This window comes from Balaenoptera ricei, chromosome 12 (assembly GCF_028023285.1).
Source record: "Balaenoptera ricei isolate mBalRic1 chromosome 12, mBalRic1.hap2, whole genome shotgun sequence".
Lineage (NCBI taxonomy): Eukaryota > Metazoa > Chordata > Mammalia > Artiodactyla > Balaenopteridae > Balaenoptera > Balaenoptera ricei.
Window position 1 is genome coordinate 53,401,999 of NC_082650.1, and position 17,739 is coordinate 53,419,737.

General features: G+C 40.4%; 1 protein-coding gene across 2 annotated transcripts in view; it reads right to left on the bottom strand.

The window, feature by feature from the left end:
• Positions 1-558: 558 nt before the first annotated feature.
• The window catches only part of CRYBG1 (crystallin beta-gamma domain containing 1), a 213,325-nt gene continuing 196,144 nt past the window's right edge, over positions 559-17,739 (bottom strand). For both annotated transcript variants that reach the window (XM_059941485.1, XM_059941484.1), the window contains 9 exons: positions 17,169-17,295; positions 16,933-16,965; positions 15,909-16,021; positions 14,204-14,333; positions 10,418-10,557; positions 8,542-8,665; positions 7,943-8,101; positions 6,133-6,295; positions 559-2,441 (listed from right to left, as the gene is read on the bottom strand). In XM_059941485.1, coding sequence (XP_059797468.1) covers positions 2,353-2,441; positions 6,133-6,295; positions 7,943-8,101; positions 8,542-8,665; positions 10,418-10,557; positions 14,204-14,333; positions 15,909-16,021; positions 16,933-16,965; positions 17,169-17,295 — 1,078 coding nt within the window. In that variant the 3' untranslated portion in view covers positions 559-2,352. The remainder of the gene's footprint in view (positions 2,442-6,132; positions 6,296-7,942; positions 8,102-8,541; positions 8,666-10,417; positions 10,558-14,203; positions 14,334-15,908; positions 16,022-16,932; positions 16,966-17,168; positions 17,296-17,739) is intronic.

A 17,739-nucleotide genomic window follows, 5' to 3' on the forward strand; every position in this document is an offset into this window, starting at 1 on the left:
CCCGTTGCGGCTTTTGAGTCTCTAGTCTGTGCCCTCTGATCACTGACGGTAAGTGTCCATCCAGTTCCCGCCACGATCCCCTCATTACTGCAGCTCACCTGCTAGCGTTTGGCTTCTGATGTAGACCTGAGTAGCCTTCTACTTGGTTTCTTCCTGCTAGACACTCGTTTGTAGTGTTGCATGAAGGTTTTTCTCTAGAATTGCTGTTCTCAGCAGTACAAATTTACCTCAAAAGCAAGATGTTTTTCCAGGTGTGAATGAGCCACTTTTGACTTCTCTGAATTCAACCTCAGCTCTTTCTCTTTGAGGCCTCCCAGTGGTAGTGAGGGGCACCTCTCCTTTCCCTCATCATGTCCACTCAGAAGAGTGGAGTGTGCCCCTTCACCACTGAGTCTGGAAAGAGGGTAGTCAAAGATCTTCCCCTGCTGTCTGTTATTCTAGCAGCTCTGAAACCCACCTTGTCCAGATCAGACATTTGTTTCTGATCTGCCTGCTGACCCTCTTTGAAGTGTTGTTACGAGGGCTAGAATGGACTCTCTCAGATTTCATCAATACAGTTAACCAGAAACAAGTTTATTCAAGAGATAAATTCAACACAGACTATAGACAGTCTTACCCCACCTTACTGTAGTGAGACACACAAAGGCCCAAGGCCAGAGCTGTGCACCTAAGAACAAGACGCGTGGCAGCTGCTGCTGGACGTGTGCGAACATCTTAAAACTGAAGGTAAACTACTCTGATGGCCGCCACTGCCCCCCACAGGCTCCAGAGGGTCAGCATTTTACAACTGGAAACATACTGAGTAGCTGAAAAGGAAACAAGGTTTGTTCTTCCACGAGGACAACGACATGAGGACAAAAAAGAGGAAGCGTGTATTCAAGGAGTGTTTAGCAGTTTTGTTCAAACTAGAATCACTGTTTGTTTGAACAGCACTGACTGACTGGGCCAGGGAGTGTACAATCGGCAGCTAATCATTTTCAATTTCCACTGAAATGCTTGCTGCGTCTTAGGGTTCTGAGATTTGGCCAACTAGGATTGCTTCAGTCTCCTTTCTTTCGCTTTCTGGAGAGAATTGCTGGTCATCCTCTTGAGCCTTCCACACCTCTCGTTTCTGCTCCCAGAAGTACACGACCTGAGGCTGTCCCCCAGCAGTCACAGCAGGTGCGGGGCCGTGGAGCCTCACAGGGAAGGCAGCCCCGTGCAGGCCTCGTGCCAGTGCAGCTGGACAGGAGGGCAGGAAACTGGGCTAGAAGACCTGAGTTTAGCAAAGGCCTGCGAGAACTACCTGTAGATGAGTGAGGACGGGCTCATAAATTAGGTCATGGTAATACTGTTTCAGTAGCATCTGCAAGAAAAGCACTACTCACTCACATGTTGACATTCTAGAATGGGTTAAAATAATCCAGATCCTGCTAATAAATGTTAGCAGACATGGACATGCTATCTTTGTAAATTTACTAATTTTTTTTTTATATATTTATTTTTGGCTGCATTGGGTCTTTGCTGCTGTGCATAGGCTTTCTCTAGTTGCGGCGAGCAGGGGCTACTCTTCGTTGTAGTGCGCGGGCTTCTCATTGCGGTGGCTTCTCTTGTTGCGGAGCACGGGCTCTAGGCACACGGGCTTCAGTAGTTGTGGCTCACGGGCCCAGCCACTCTGCATCATGTGGGATCCTCCTGGACCAGGGCTCGAACCCGTGTCCCCTGCATTGGCAGGCAAATTCTTAACCACTGTACCCCCAGGGAAGTCCCCTAATTTTTAGTATTAACAGAAACATTTTGTTTATACTTAGTTGCTTAAGGTAGGTCTGACTAGATAAGGCTTTCCCCACTTTGCTATACGGCATAATTAATAAGTCCAGAAATCAGAAGATCAAGGACCAAAATTACAGGCCTAATAAATGATTTCTTCTCAGATGCTGAACAGTCTCCTACCTTACAAACTTGAGCTTCTGTCCTTCCCTTTAAAGTGTACAGGACTTGTAGGTCTGCAAGGTCGGTAAGTTTGTTCTTGTTCTCTATCTTTGGAAATAATTTAAAATGTACATAGTCTTGCTGCTAATGAGGCAACCTGTTTAAACAGCTACTGAAAAGAAATGAAAGGGATGAAACAAGAGGAGGATAAATGACTGGTTTAAAACGATTCCAGTCTTTTGAGAAGATGAGTGGTTGTCCTGGTCACGGTGCTGTGATTCAAGAGAGAATTGAGAGTTGTTGAAGGAGCAGGTCCACTTTCTTCTTGGTGCTTCTGTCTGCAGTCCTTGTTTTTTCTTTTTTTTTTTTTTTTTTTTTTTGTTTAAATAAGGTAGCTGAAAGACCTCCAGAAATATTCCTCCTGCATTCTTTAATTCAGGTCTATAGGACCATGGCTTCCCACACTTGTGTTAGCTTCTCTTTGCTGACACTGTTGAGGATAAGGTGATTGTGATCATACTGTGTACCCCCTGAAAGACAGAAGAGGAAAATGATAGAAGGAAACGTGCCCACATGAAGGGACTGTAGCAGACACAGTTTATCACAACACCAATGTAACAAGAGTAAGCAAGGTGTAAAACTATGTGCCTCGAGGAGACAAAGCAGGGAGGAAAGCCCAGAAACACAGAGGGCTGAGAGGTTCCAGCCTCTGGGGGGTGATGTGTTAAAGCCCCATCATATGGCACCGGGTGGTGGGGGGGTGGGTCAGAATCTAGAAATGGGAAAAGGAGTAAAGAGATTGTGACAAATATTCAGTGGTGGGATTGTGGATTTGAGATACCAGCAAAAAAAGCAGGCGGGCCTGAGTAGAACGGTCATCGGAACAGATTTTGCATGAACAATGAAAAATAGTTGTATTAGGTCAAAGGGGAGGTTTGAATGATACCCAGAAGTATAGGCAGGGCAGCACTCCCACTTCTGGGAACCCACAGGCTGTGGTGTATAAAAATTCATTTCATTTAACATGCTGAGTTCCATTAGACTGTAAAACTAGTATGGTTTCCCTTTCACCAGAATATTTTTTTCCAAGGGTGCCTACTAGATATTTCAGATTCTTCAGCCTCATGGCCTCTTCTTTCAGTGGAGAAGTATCATTAACAAAAGACAGGGCCATGTGATTTTTTTCCAGTGTGGAGTAAACATCCTTTCAGATACCTTATCCTTTTCAGCATAAGCCTCTGTACCAACGTTATAGCACCAAGGACTCCATCAAAATTAAAATCTGTTCATCTCGCTGCAGGGTAAGTGCGACTGGTATTGAAATCATACTGCAGCCTCAGGCCAAGAGAAATTAAACGTTCTCTTTTAAAGCATTTACAAAACATCCAAAAGGTCTGAAAACTTACACAATAGATTTTGATAGGGAAGAAATCATCTCTTATGCATGCCCCTCTTCTAAGAAACTGGTTTATCATCATGATAACTAAGAGCCTCTGCACAGCTAGGTATAGGACAGAACACAAAGGCAAGGTGCCCTGGGCACTTTATGCTTAAGTTTGGAAAAAAAAGTCACCACCACCACAGACCCCACCGTCTCCACTGAGGCACAACACACAATACTTGCTGAAATCTCAGTGGAGTATGATCTTAAGGTCACAATGTCTTTTTCATTCTTCTAGATTATAGTATCTTAAACATACTTTCTGTGTATATTACATCATAATTCTAATTAGAGTCATGACGACTAGAAAGTTCTTGAGAAATAATCTGATTCATTCTTTGCCTTTGGGGAGGATTAAAATCCTCCCAGACTTCTTTAAAGTGAGTGTGAATATGCTGGTATCTCTTACACTGTTGTTATAATGTCTTTGGTCTGGAATAATACACGGGATGTCTACCAAAACACCAGGAGATAGGTTAAAAGAAATAAATCTTACGGAAATATTAGTAGGTAACAAATGGTCAACAGTTGTAGCCAGTGAAAGTCACAGTCTCCTATTAAGTGCCCCTAAGAGAGAGACGTATTTCTATCCCCCTTGCACAGTATGTGGGATGTGTGGCCCTACTCTCTCTTGTCCACAAGATGGCATCATTCTCCCACATTCTGAGACGTTTAAACCAGTTTAACAAGTGATTATTGTAGCTACCGTACTCGATATACTGAGAGTTCACAAACATACAGAACAGTATCCTTATTCCAAAGGCACTGGACTAATTTATATTGCATTTTAGGAAGTGACCTTGGAGCTTTAAAGCGAAGCCCTAAGGAGGAAGCTCCTGGAGTCCCACAGTCCTTTTCAGAGTCGAAGACTAGAAAGCCAGGTATCCTTACTCCTGGTCAACTGCCAGGGTAGCAAGTGGGGGAAAATCCCATATCCTTGGAGCTTCCAGAATGTAAGCGCTCTGAAGCCAAGGTACTGTCCTTTTTTTTTTTTTTTTTTTCCTTTCACTTTGATACCCCCAGTGTGTGGCACAGAGCCTGTCACATAGTGGGTACCCAATAAATACATGTTGAAAATAAAAGGAATGCTCTAAGAGACTAGCTCATAAAGATTACAATGACCTTAACCCTGGACATTGGAAGCTGATCACATCTGTAAGAAACATGAGTCCGTATTTTCCCCAAAATCCATGTTTCCAATTCAGTCTAGTCACATTTCTTTGGCTTCTCTGGAGGTTTTGAAACTCTATCTTGTATAGACTGAGGAGCTCCAGTTTAACAAGTTGTTCAAAATAAGAATAAAGATAGTGACTCTTAACAGTTTGAACCTCAGGTTGACCATCTATAAAATGGGTATCTTACTTGTGTACATACTGACAGATCAGTCGTGCCAGCCTACAATGCATTTGTCTCCTGCTTGCATTTTATACAATGTACGACTTTGGGCCCCATCCAGCCTGGAGTTAGATATTGCTTAGTGGTGCTCCCTAAATGTAGTGCCCTGCCTTTGCCTCATTAAACTTAGTTTGCCTCTGGGTACCTTTCTGTTCCTCAGATTCTTTGTGAATTCTAATCCCATTGTCAGGTGGCTGGGCCACTCTCCCCACCTGCAGATCCGAAGTGACAGCCACTTTTCTCCAGGGGCAGTCACCAAAGCCCCTGATGGAAATGTTCAGGCTTATTCTCCATCTTCCACAAAAGTTATTTTAAAACCAGGTTGCAGCTGTTTCTTTACCACTATATCTTAATTTTTAATGACAGCTTTGGCTCAGAACCCTGACTCAGGTAAAATTGAGCCAACTTTCTAGCCATGATTTAAAGTGGTATGTGGTAATAGTATGGTTCCACTAAATTGACGAACATAACCACACTGGTTTCCTGATAGGGGATAGAAAGTCTCCATTAATACTTAAAGCAAAATTACCCCATATGACATGAATAAAACACACTACCATCATTTGCTTGTCTACAGCAACGGAGGTTCACTGAATTCCCATGTCTACTTGAGGTCAGTTTTTTTGCTTTATGTTGTTTTAAAATTATCATCAGTAGTTCTCATAGACAGGCAGCATGGGCATTACCTGGGAACTTGTTAGACATGCAGATTCTTGGGCCCTACCCCAGACCTACTGAATCAGAACCTCTGAGGGTGGAACCCAGCAATCTGTGTTTTTTAACAAGCCCTCCAGGGGATTCTGATGCAGATAAAGTTTGGAAACCCCTGGCCTAAATTTATTTGCTCTTCCCCAAGCACCATCAATCGGTTTGCTCTGGATTAACTTCACTGAACAAATGTTAAGTTGAAATCTTTTTGGCTATGTTGTTTGTTTTAATTCCTTTTCAGTCTTAGATCTTTACAATGGAAGTTTACATGTACATGCGTGTACATGAGAATCATCAACTATACAGACTGAGATCATAGCCTTTTAACTTGTGAATTTTAGTCTAACATTGTTATAATAAATGGTTTAAAGTTGGCCCATGTCCGGATTCCACCTCAGCGCTTAATGGGTGTGAGATTGTGGCCAAACTGATTAACTCCTCTGAGCCTCCGTTTGGGGGCTGTGAAGCGGGGGGAGGAGGGATAACACAGGCCTCTTGGGGCTGCTGTGAAGATCACGTGAGATAACGTATGTACAGTGTATAGCACTGAGGCTGGCACATAGTAAGGGATCACTTACTATTAATAATAGTACACGCATCATTTTCAAAAGTAAAGAAGAGCTTTTTAGTTAACTGAAGAAAGACACAACAAAGAAAATAAAGGAAACGATCCTTACCTTTGATATCTAAAACTAAATTTGGCTTCAGCTTGCTATAGATCCTGCCGTCAGACTTCATGCTCCAGAACTGACTGTCGACGCTCTCTTCGAGCGCCAGGCCCAGTTTAGAGCCAGAGGTTACTAGGCTCCCCGCGATGGTCAGGCAGCAGTCTTCTGCTATCTGCTCAGTGGAAAAGACAAGGTACCTTAGACATGGGTGGATATACATTCAGGTACCATTGTAAGCAATTTCCTGTGTGAGCTGATTTTTAAAGTTATCTTAGCCCACATGAGGAATTTCAGCTTTTAGCCATGGTAACTGGGATCAAACAAATATTTATGCCCTTCATTTCAGATGACATAAGTGATAGAAAGTTCTCAATTCTTGTCCATTGTTAAAAGATTTATGCCCTTTGTGAGGCCCTCTGTCTTATAAGTAAGGTAAGCCTTAGAACACTAAAAATGCCCATCATGATATTTCCCCCCAGAAATCACCATGATCTGAGGCTGGGTCTGTAGCTAATCTCCCCGATGTATCCACTCCACTCAGCCTGACCCTTCCGGAATATGACTGCATCTCTAATTTTGAAGACTGCTGTGGCACTGAAGTTGCTAAAAGGGCATTTTATCATTTTAAAACTTGGAATTCCATTTACTAATTTCTCTTGTCTTCCTTCATGAAAATGTCTAAAATTTTCTAAAAAGGCATGCTATCCAAGTATAAAAAGAGAAAACACAAATGCAGTAGAGTGTGTTCTAATGCAAAGATCTTATGGGTCCTAGATCTATGAACTGAATCTACCCTTAATATAATATAAATAAGGTATGGTAGTCATGTTCATATGGCATTTACACATATTGCTATAGAAAATGCTTATGAAAAGTGTACTAGTCTACAATATATTGAGATAAAAGGATTGTGATAATCTAGGACACTTTCCTTTTTCTCACTGACCTATCAAATTCAAAGCTGTTAAAATAGTATCACTGTAATGTTCATTAGAAATAAATTGCGGAAAGATGCCATTTTCTTGAATTAAGATAATTCAAAGGCAGAAGTTTGCTTTTTCTATGCCTCTATATTAGTTACTTCTGTTCCTCATGCTATTTCTTCTATGCATGTCTAAATAGTACTTCTGTTTACTGAAAGGCTGATTCTCCCTCAAGCACAACAGACCCAATTAACAAGTTGTACTTCTTTCAGCAGGCCGTAATGCCTTCTGCTGACGCACGGGGGCACCAGGATTAAAAAAAATCAGGAGCAAACAGTCAAGCCCATAAAATCAAGGAGTTAAAAAGAATATGTACAATAGAAGTGTGAGCGTCTCTCATAAAATCTTACAACACTCAGCTTTTAAATGTGCACTGTGGTGGGAATGATAGGAGGGAGATGGGCAATTTTCCATTTTACAAGGTGTGACAATTGGGAAATGGATTGTGTTGTACACAGGGTGGTATCTCTTCACCCTTCAACCTAGTCTGTGGGGTCCTCCAAAATGGAAACAAACCAAGAGTGATCTGTGTTGATAATGATGGGGCTTATAAATTTACTTCTATAACAAGTAGGTTAAGGAAAAGGGGGAGGGTAACACAGACACTTCCTTTTTCTATTACTGTATAAAAATCAAGTATAGATGTAAAGATTCTATCTTGGATCAGTGCTAGATTTACCTCCCATTTAGGTTCCTAGACAGGTTCTATCAGAACTAAGAAATAGTTTCATAAAAAATCTTCCAACTTAGTTCTGAAAATGCTCCAGGAATTGTGAAGTAGCATCTACTTGAAGAAAGATACTATTATAGACCCTTGTCTAATCCAAAAAGCTCACCCTGCATTTGATGCATCCTTCTTGGTAAATCCAAATCTGATCCTCAGCACCGACATCCTCCATGACCTGTATTCTGAGAAGTTTCAGATCCTCTAAGTTTCCATTGGTTGACATGAATAACCCTGTTGCTTTGTTTCGAAGTCTGAAATAAATTCGTTTCTAGAAGACAAAACCCCAGCAATAGTCATATACAAGCTGTACTTTAGAAGCACTGAACAAGCATCAGTAGCAGGGGCAGAATCCCAAATGAGGCTGGATAAGGGAAAACTGCTATATCTGAGAGTTTCGGAGGCTTTAGGATTTTCTCAATGAGGAGAGGTTGACAGAATTTCAGAGTGCCTGGGGCTGGGAGCCTGCCTATGGACAACCCAGGGCTTGGGGCATACCACGTTTTGATGTCAGGTGTAATAACATTTCTGAAAGCAGTCACAACCTTTTGGCACCAGAAACACAGCCGAAATTCAGAAATTCTCGGGGAGGGGGGGTGGGTGGGGGAGAGGCCAATTTCACACTTAAAATTGAAACTAAAAAGTTAATTACATTTACAAAAAATGATTTCAGAGAAGAGCCTATTCAGAGCATGTAGAAGAAGAAAATACCTGAACAAAAGGTCGTAGAGAACCTATTTGGTGACAGCCACTGAATTCATACCAATTAGGTACTTCTGCTGGTGACAATAGGAACTGTCGACCCCTGTAATTGCCATATTCATAAGTAACCCATCTGGAAAACAAAAGGAGATAACCACAGTAAGTACCAATATCCATTTCACAGTGGGCACCAATTATATTTTCAAAACACTTTGATTTTTAGACTGAGCTTTTCATTTATTTATTTTTAATTTATTTTTGGCTGCATTGGGTCTACATTGCTGTACTTGGGCTTTCTCTAGTTGTGGTGAGCGGGGGCTACTCTTCGTTTTGGTGCGCGGGCTTCTCATTGCGGTGGCTTCTCTTGTTGCAGCATGCAGGCCCTAGAGCGTGCAGGTTTCAGTAGTTGCAGCATGTGGGCTCAGTAGTTGTGGCACGCGGGCTTCAGTAGTTGTGGCTCATGGGCTCTAGAGTGCAGGCTCAGTAGTTGTGGCGCACGGGCTTAGTTGCTCCGTGGCACGTGGAATCTTCCTGGACCAGGGATCGAACCCGTGTCCCCTGCTTTGGCAGGCGGATTCTTAACCACTGCACCACGGGAAGTCCCTAGACCGAGCTTTTTATACTTTAAATATATGTTGGAGGATTAAAAAAAGGAAACTACCTTATTATCAAAAACAGCTACAGCACCCGTGTCTTGACAAATAGCAAATTAATGGTACATGAGTATTTATGCCCAAAAGTTCCACTCTTGAAGAGAAATAGGTAAGTTTTTTCTTCAATAAGGCAATGAACTAGAGATAGTCTTTTAGCAGGACAGCCCAGTACTTCCTGTGAACTTTACATAAAACATCTTCAGTTGTAATAATGGACCTTTATTTAAATGGTTAATACTTGTAAAGTTCTTACACAGGCTAAGTGCTATGTAAGGGTTAGATAAAAATAAATAATAAAGTTTTGTTTAAAATGAGAGTAATCTTCCTCAATCCAGAAAACTACTAAAGATACTCAGGTCTCTTCCACACAGAGATGCTGGTACCCACACCTGAAGTCTGGGTTCCAGCGCAGACCAGCATGCAAGCAACACAGCAATCTTTCTCTCTGGTTGATGTATTACATCAAGGAAGAATGTTCTCTATTTTTAACCCTGGAACTCTAAAATGTTATCATCGTAGTCATTTTATCATGAAAACAAAATATTAGTTTAAACCTGTTGGAAAAAAAAGTCATGCATAAAATTCTATCAATCACCCTAATAATCCAAATTTGTTTTTTAAATAGCTATAGTCCTCTCCAACATTTGATGCCTTCAAACTATACCTATTGTTTTTGTGAGTGAAAGAAAAATACTTTTGTAAAAACACATTACATTGATAGTCCTTATTCATTTTTACATCTTAATTTCAAAATTATTCAAAGTTGAGAAAAATCTTCCCATGTTGACATTAAATCATTTTGCCTATAACATCTGCTAGTCACTCCTAGTTGAAGGAAAATCCCAACCATTACTCCAAAATCAAAGGACTTGGTCTTTCAAAAGGATAAGCAAAATCAGTTCTCTTTCCTACTTGCTAAGGAAGTGCTCAATAACTTTATTGCAAAGCATTCGCCTAGGAACTTTGAGAGTCCTTATCTTAAGTAAACTAAAAATCTGGATGAAGAGATGATGTCCCACACATGGCTTGTCCCAATAGGAAAAGTATACTATGAGGGAACATAAATATTAACCCTTACAGAAAAATACTAAGAGGGAACATAAATATTAACCCTTACAGAAAAAAAAGGGGTTATACGTCAATTTGGTTAAGGTAACATAGAAGAGAAATATGATCAAACTTAATTTTTAAAAATCTATTTTACTGAATAAACAAGTAGGTAACTCACTTACATGCCACCAATCACCTGAACAGAGCGTATGTGCGTGTTGAATCCTAGGGATCGGAGATTAACTATTTCTGTACTAAATTCAATCTTTTTTCCTTTGAAGTCTTCTCTTTCAAAAAGAATAATTGTTGGTTCAGAAAATTCCTGTTTAGGAACAAAAATAATGTTCTGTTACTCATCCTTGATAGTAATTCGAACTTAACGTGAAAATCATCTTGTTACAAGGACAAAGCACAAGATCTGGCCGGATTTGGCCAGCTCATAAACTCCGTTTTCCAGAAAGTCTGGGTGGTTATACGCTTCAAAGCTAAAGCGAGGAAGGATGGAGGGCAGAAAGTTTTTCCCTTACATAGAAAGGCAGGTAAATGTAAAGTATTATAAAACGGGGAAAATATCCCAGGCATAAAGGAACAGGTATATATGCCTGGAATATCAATTCTAATGGAATTTATTTTCAACTTTTCTGTTTTCTATTGAGATAAGAAGGGGCTGGAAAGCCAAGGACATAAATGGCAAGGGTCGGGGGCTGTGGTGATCTTTGGGGGTCTAGTGGTAATCTGCCTAATAAAGGAACCTTCCCCTTGTATGCATTTTCAGATGTCTTTTTGTTGTTGTTTTTAACTGTCAATAAGAAATGATTCTGTGTATTCCCAAATTTTCCTGTAGGAATAATTGTTAGGAGAGAAAAAATAGGATGGAAGCCCCAAGTTCAAGTCCACTGATTTTCAGAAAAATGAAAAGTTGGCAGCTTATGCTTGTTTTTCAAATTACAGACCCTTATGACCCTAGACTAAGCTCTAATGATAATAATCCTAAAATCTTAAATGATACATGAAAAATTCCCTAACTTGCTTAAAGTTTTGTGGCAACGGTGTGGCACCGTACTGCTTCATTTATGTGGATGTGCTCTGATGTGTAGAAAGATCTTGACCAGTAAACAGAGCAGATCAGTGTGTAGAGGGGGTCTATATGGTCTAGAAATTAGGTTGTATAAACCATATAAGAGGGAAATGACAGAAACTGTAGTAGTATTACTACTGTGCACTTTCGCTGCACTTTTCTCTGAGATGGCGTGCCAAAACGTTCCAAGCACTCTAATCTAGCGACAACCACCAAACGATTTTGAAGTACTGTCACAATTAAAATATACATTCTTAATATGGGTAAAGTATTCATTTCATCATAATCAAAACTTAAAAGAACATCATCTGTAAATGTCAAAAGTGATGTGAGCATACATGCTAAGTTCTGCTTGAAGGAAGGCATTTGAAAGCTTTAAATCTAAAGTGGGTTTGTTTTTTTTTTAAATACTTGTAGGTTGCTTTTAGAATTCCAAGCAGGTTAAATATCAAATTTTTAGATATTTTATTATTTGTAAGTTAATGAATCTTACCACATCATTTTATGTTTCACTGCTACTATTTTCACATCTCAAGGAAGGTCAACATTTTTGTTATTTGAACAGGCAGGAAGGGATGAGAAAAAGCCAACTCACATATGTTCCTTCTACCTTTAAAGCTAAAATCACCAACTACATATGTTTAAAGATTTTTATGAGATATCAGCTACCAAAAACTAACAAATACTTCCCAAACTGTCAGATACACCCAGACTTTAACATCTGAACATTATCTTGCAGTATCGTTCTATTGAATTTTGCTTTGTCTGCATTAAAATTAAAGATTTCGGGGCTTCCCTGGTGGCGCAGTGGTTGAGAATCTGCCTGCCAATGCAGGGGACACGGGTTCGAGCCCTGGTCTGGGAAGATCCCACATGCCGTGGAGCAACTGAGCCCGTGAGCCACAATTACTGAGCCTGCGCGTCTGGAGCCTGTGCTCCGCAACAAGAGAGGCCGCGACAATGAGAGGCCCGCGCACCGCAACGAAGAGTGGCCCCCACTTGCCGCAACTGGAGAAAGCCCTTGTACAGAAACGAAGACCCAACACAGCCAAAAATAAATAAATAAATAAAAATAAAAACTAGTAAATTGGCCACATAAGATCTTTAAAAAAAAAAAATTAAAGATTTCTCGTCAAAAAGGAGCACTATAATCTGGATCGGCACATACATGAGAAACTGACAAAAGTCATTTCATTGCAAATCTCTAAAACAACAGAGGAATAGATTTAAAAACTATAAGGAATTTCTGCAAATCAATAACAACAATGACGGGAAACTAAAGAGCTGGGCAAAGGATATAAATAGGCAATTCACTGAACAGAAAACCCAAATGACTAGTAAGTATATGAGATTTCACCAACAGTGAAATGCAAACTAACACAACTTCTACCCCATTCTTTCAAACTGACAAAAGTTAGAATGTCAGAGACTACGCCATTCTTTCAAACTGACAAAAGCTAGAATGTCAGAGACTACGCCATTCTTTCAAACTGACAAAAGCTAGAATGTCAGCGACTACTCAATAGTGGCCATGATGCTGAAAACTGGAATCCACATGCACTGCCAGCAACAGTGTAAAGTGGTGGAATTCGGTGGTACTTACTGAAGGTTGCACGTTCATGCATGTGAGATCCAGTAAATCCACTCTTTTTTTGTTTGTTTTTGGCTGCATTGGGTCTTTGTTGCTGCCCACAGGCTTTCTCTAGTTGCGGCGAGCGGGGGGCCACTCTTCATTGTGGTGCGCGGGGTTTCTCATCGTGGTGTCTTGTTGCGGAGCACGGGCTCTAGGCGCGCGGGCTCTAGAGCGCAGGCTTAGTAGTTGTGGCGCGTGGGCTTAGTTGCTCCGCGGCATGTGGGATCTTCCCGGACCAGGGCTCTAACCCGTGTCCCCTGCACTGGCAGGCAGATTATTAACCACTGCACCACCAGGGAAGTCCCAATCCACTCTTTAATATATATCCACAAAAGATCCCAGGGTAATCCATTATGCTGTATGTACATCTAGTTAATGATTATATATTGTATATACATATTACATCATGTGCACCCATTAGAATCAATAACTAGATGTACATACAGCATAATGGATGGCTCTCAAAAAATGTAATGTAAGGAGAGTTTTTATAACATGATGAGAACTACAGCATAATACTGTATATAAATTAAAAGCCTGTATACATATTTTTTAAAAACATATATTTTATAGGAATATCCAAGTTGTACTCCAAACACACTAGAATGGGTACCTCTAAAGGTAGAGGTATAGAAATAGGGCTCAGGGGGAACTTCCCTGGTGGTCCAGTGGTAAAGAATCTGCCTTACAATGCAGGGGACACGGGTTCAATCCCTGGTCGGGGAACTAAGATCCCACATGCCGCGGGGCAGCTAAGCCAGCGCCCTGCAACTACTGAGCTTGGGCACCTCAATGAGAGAGCCCGAGTGCCGCGAACTACAGAGCCCACGCGCCCTGGAGCCTGCACGCCACAACGAAAGATCCCGCATGCCTCAACAAAGATCCTGCAACTAAGACCCGACGCAGCCATAAATAAATAAATTAATTAATTACTAATAAATAAATAAATCTTAAAAAAAAGAAATAGGGCTCAGGTGTGAAATGGAAAAAAACAAGACGGAAGGGCCTTGAACTAGCCCATGATTGTGCACTGTGCACCATGACTGACCCAACACTGCCCCTGAAGTCTTAGAAAAGAGCAAACAGTTTACATTTTAAAGATCTGGAAAGAGACCAGGGTAGAAAGTTGTCCACACAACTATTTTTTTCTGCCTCCAACTTTGTCCTGAGTAAGCCTACCTGCTGGTTCCCTTGCTCTGTCTGTCAGCTGTGTGACCATACATCTCTGTAACGCTATATTCACCCTGACATACTTACGAAATCTATAAAACGAACAGACTTGAAAGTTGCTTCAGGCAGGCATCCCATTGCAGACAGCGAAGGATAGTGGCCTTCTTCCAACACGTACTGATTACCCGAGAAATTTTCTCCGTCATATGCAACCCAGCTATAGAGGAAAAACCACACACATGTATAAAATGTAATTTGAGTCTTCCTAGTCAAGAAGTCTGATTTTTAGAGGTAGTTGCCATACAATAAACACAATGCTTATGGCTAACAGTGTTCTCTCTGCAAAAAATGTCTGGATATATTTACTGCGTTTCATCTTGTGGCAAGTTAATATTCATAAGTCATTTGGGAAATAAAACTTTTTTCTCCATGAAATTATTAATGCTTTCACCTCTCCACCTACCAGCATTCCTTGCACCTCTCATGGTGCCACCATTCTCCCAGCCAAGGTGGTCCTGTCAAGCCCTTGAGTCTTCGAGTCTTTTCTGGATACTCCTTCAATCTTCATAGCTAGTCAGTCACCTGGGTCTACTGTTTCCTCCCCAGATTTCTCCCTCACCCCTTTATCCTCATTTCCAACACCTCTGCACTGGGCCAGGAGTCAAAATACCACAGTGACTTAGACAAGTCACTTAGTCTCTCTAGCACTCAGCATTATTGATAAAATGGTGATTTATCATGCTTCCCTAGAGGAGTTGCGGGTCTTTTTGTTTTGTTTTTGTTTAACCCAACACATACTTATTGAGGAATAATCGTGTGTCAGGTATTTTTCCATTGCTGGGGATATAACAAGACAAAGTCCCTGGTATCTTGAAGTTTATACCCTAGTGAGCTGAGACGGACAATAAATGAATAACAAAAAAGTACATGTCTGGTAGTAATAAATGAAGCAGCATATGGGACAAAGGGAAACTAGGACAGAGGTGCAGGTATGTGCTAATAAACAGTGAAGCTTTATATAAATCTATGCATTTGAATGCAAAGCCGGTGCTCTTTCCACTTTGCATTGCCAAATGGCATGATGCTGCTGTTTAGACCATGAAGAACTATATGATTAAAGGCATTACTACTACTACTGCTGCTACTACTATTACTATTATTATTATTCAACTTAATTCATCACCTTTTGCACAGATTGCTCCAAGGGTTTCCTGATCCGTTTCCCTGACTTTGAGCTCCTTGCCTTGCCCATCTTGTGTTTTCCTTTGGCATCCATCTACATTCATATGCTCAGGAGACTCATCGCCTGAGCCCACCCTCCCTGTCCAAACTCACTTCCCCTCCCCCCAGTACAAAGACCTCCCAGATAGAGAGGGCGGTGTGCCCCTCATCAGCATCTCCACTCCAGCCATGCACTTGCCTATCATGCAGAATGCCTACCCTACTCCTACCCACCTGTAAAAAAAAAAAAAAAAATCTATCTTGGGAGGTGCCTTAGAGATGATCTAAAGTCCCTTTACAGATGACGGGAGAGGCCTAGAGAGCAGAGAACCTGGTCTGAGTCCCATTGCACAACGAGGTGGTGATCTTCAACTTCTCCCACCCACACTGATGTCCACGTCCTCTGACGCCCAGCACTCAGTGCTCTGAAGTCCACTTCAGTACTCGCATGGTCTTGTACTATGCGGTGGTCTCATATGGTACCAAGCTCCTACAAGTGTATTTACTTGCTGATATGTGGATCCTGTTTTCCCCCACTGGTTGGGGTCTGCCAGTCCACTGTTTTGCTTACCTGCCTCCTAAAACTCTGCAAGACTTGGCAGAAAATGACTCATCAATTTGACTTGTTGTTTCTTCAAAACACTGACTGCGACCTTGAAACTGTGGTTCCGAAAACAAGTGAACCTTTGAAAAAGTAAACGGAAATACATAAAATTCTTTTCCTAAACACATGAACTCATTCAGCCTCTGAAATGATAACCAAACACGACCTGTTAACTTTTGTTATCGTAAACTGGTATGAATTTTATAAGTCCTTTAATTTTTTACTTCTACATTAATGATCAATTAGAAATACTTTGCACCATTCGTGATTGTTTAATTTCATTCAGAGACATCAAAGGACAGTCCAACAATAGAGGCAGCTTTCTACAGAACACCCTCTTGTAACAAGCTGTGAGGCATTTTAAAGCTTTATTGTGGCCAAAAGTAATTGTTAACAGTTCTAACATTTACAAGAAACTATATTTTGGAAACATGTAGTGCAGTTTTCCTCCCTCTGGATGGAAGCTACCTGCTGACTTATTAGACTCTTTTGTATGCCAATAAAGGAGGCTACAGTGGTGTTTGTGCCTCTGTAATTATGGCTCTCTGAACACTTCCATTAAATAGTCTTTAACGAATTTAACACTTCAGTTGATACAGAGAGTCAGCATTCAAAAGGCTTAAGTGAGACACCATATAAAAGACACTATAAAAAGCCTAATGCAGACACAGCAAATATGAACATTCATTTTGCTGTTTTCCACAATAACTATATGCTATTGTTTGAAATACTAATCCTAGTGTATTAAACTCTGATCCACTGTAATGATATAAAAATTTAACTTTTTATAAGAAATATTTAGATACGGGTCGGTGCTATCAATTAAGCCTTACTGTAAACTTAAATCTAATTTTAAAATATAGTTATGCTTTCAGGCACAAAAATGGGTAAAACTAACAATATGTTCCCAAGTGTATGATGTTTTACACATAAATTCAGCTTTTTAACAGAAGGTTTTTAATTATGAAAGATAGTATGTTTGTTAAGTTACCTGATTTCGTCTCCCTGGGCTGGTGAAAGAATCCTAAGAATTTTTAAAGGGAAGAGAAAAGGAAATGAGTAGGGCAGACATCTTGAAAATTTCTTCTGTGGATCATTAACAATTACGATTAAAAATAAATAATCTCAGGATAGTTTCTATAGTTAAGTATTACATGAACCAGAAGCACACATTAAGGGAATCCAAAATTCAGTTAAATATTCTCAGAGAAAAATGTAACTCCTTACCAAACATATGGGTTGAACAGAAGAGATCTTACAATTTTTGCCTCCCCAATCCTCAAAGCTGGTATAAGAGCCTTTATCCAGTATATACTGTTCTCCTGTGAAGTCAGGATTTTCATAGGCTACCCATCTAAAGAAACAAAAAACACTGACTCGTTATAGTTCATAGTTTACATTTACAATAAAACTATCACACCCATTTGGATAAATATACATTGTATAGCAACTTTCATTTGTTTTACTAATAAGTAATCTGAATAATTTTTCTGGTTCTCCATTAATCTTTTAGGAGCAGATAGATTTGTCTGTAGGACAAATCAAAGTGGCAAGTGAAAGAGTATCTTTACATGAACCTTTTGGTGTTCCCGCTTGTCAAATCTTATTCCCTGAGAAAACTCCAGTAAGGCTATTTCTCTATATTTCTTTCTAATTCTATTCTAAGGAAACAATTTGGACTTTCAAGAAGTAGCTGTGAAAGTTCTTTTAATAAGCAAGTAAGAATTCTTTTTGTTATCAACATTGAAGTATTTTTCCAGAAAGATACTACAGAAAGCTATGTCTCTATTACACAACA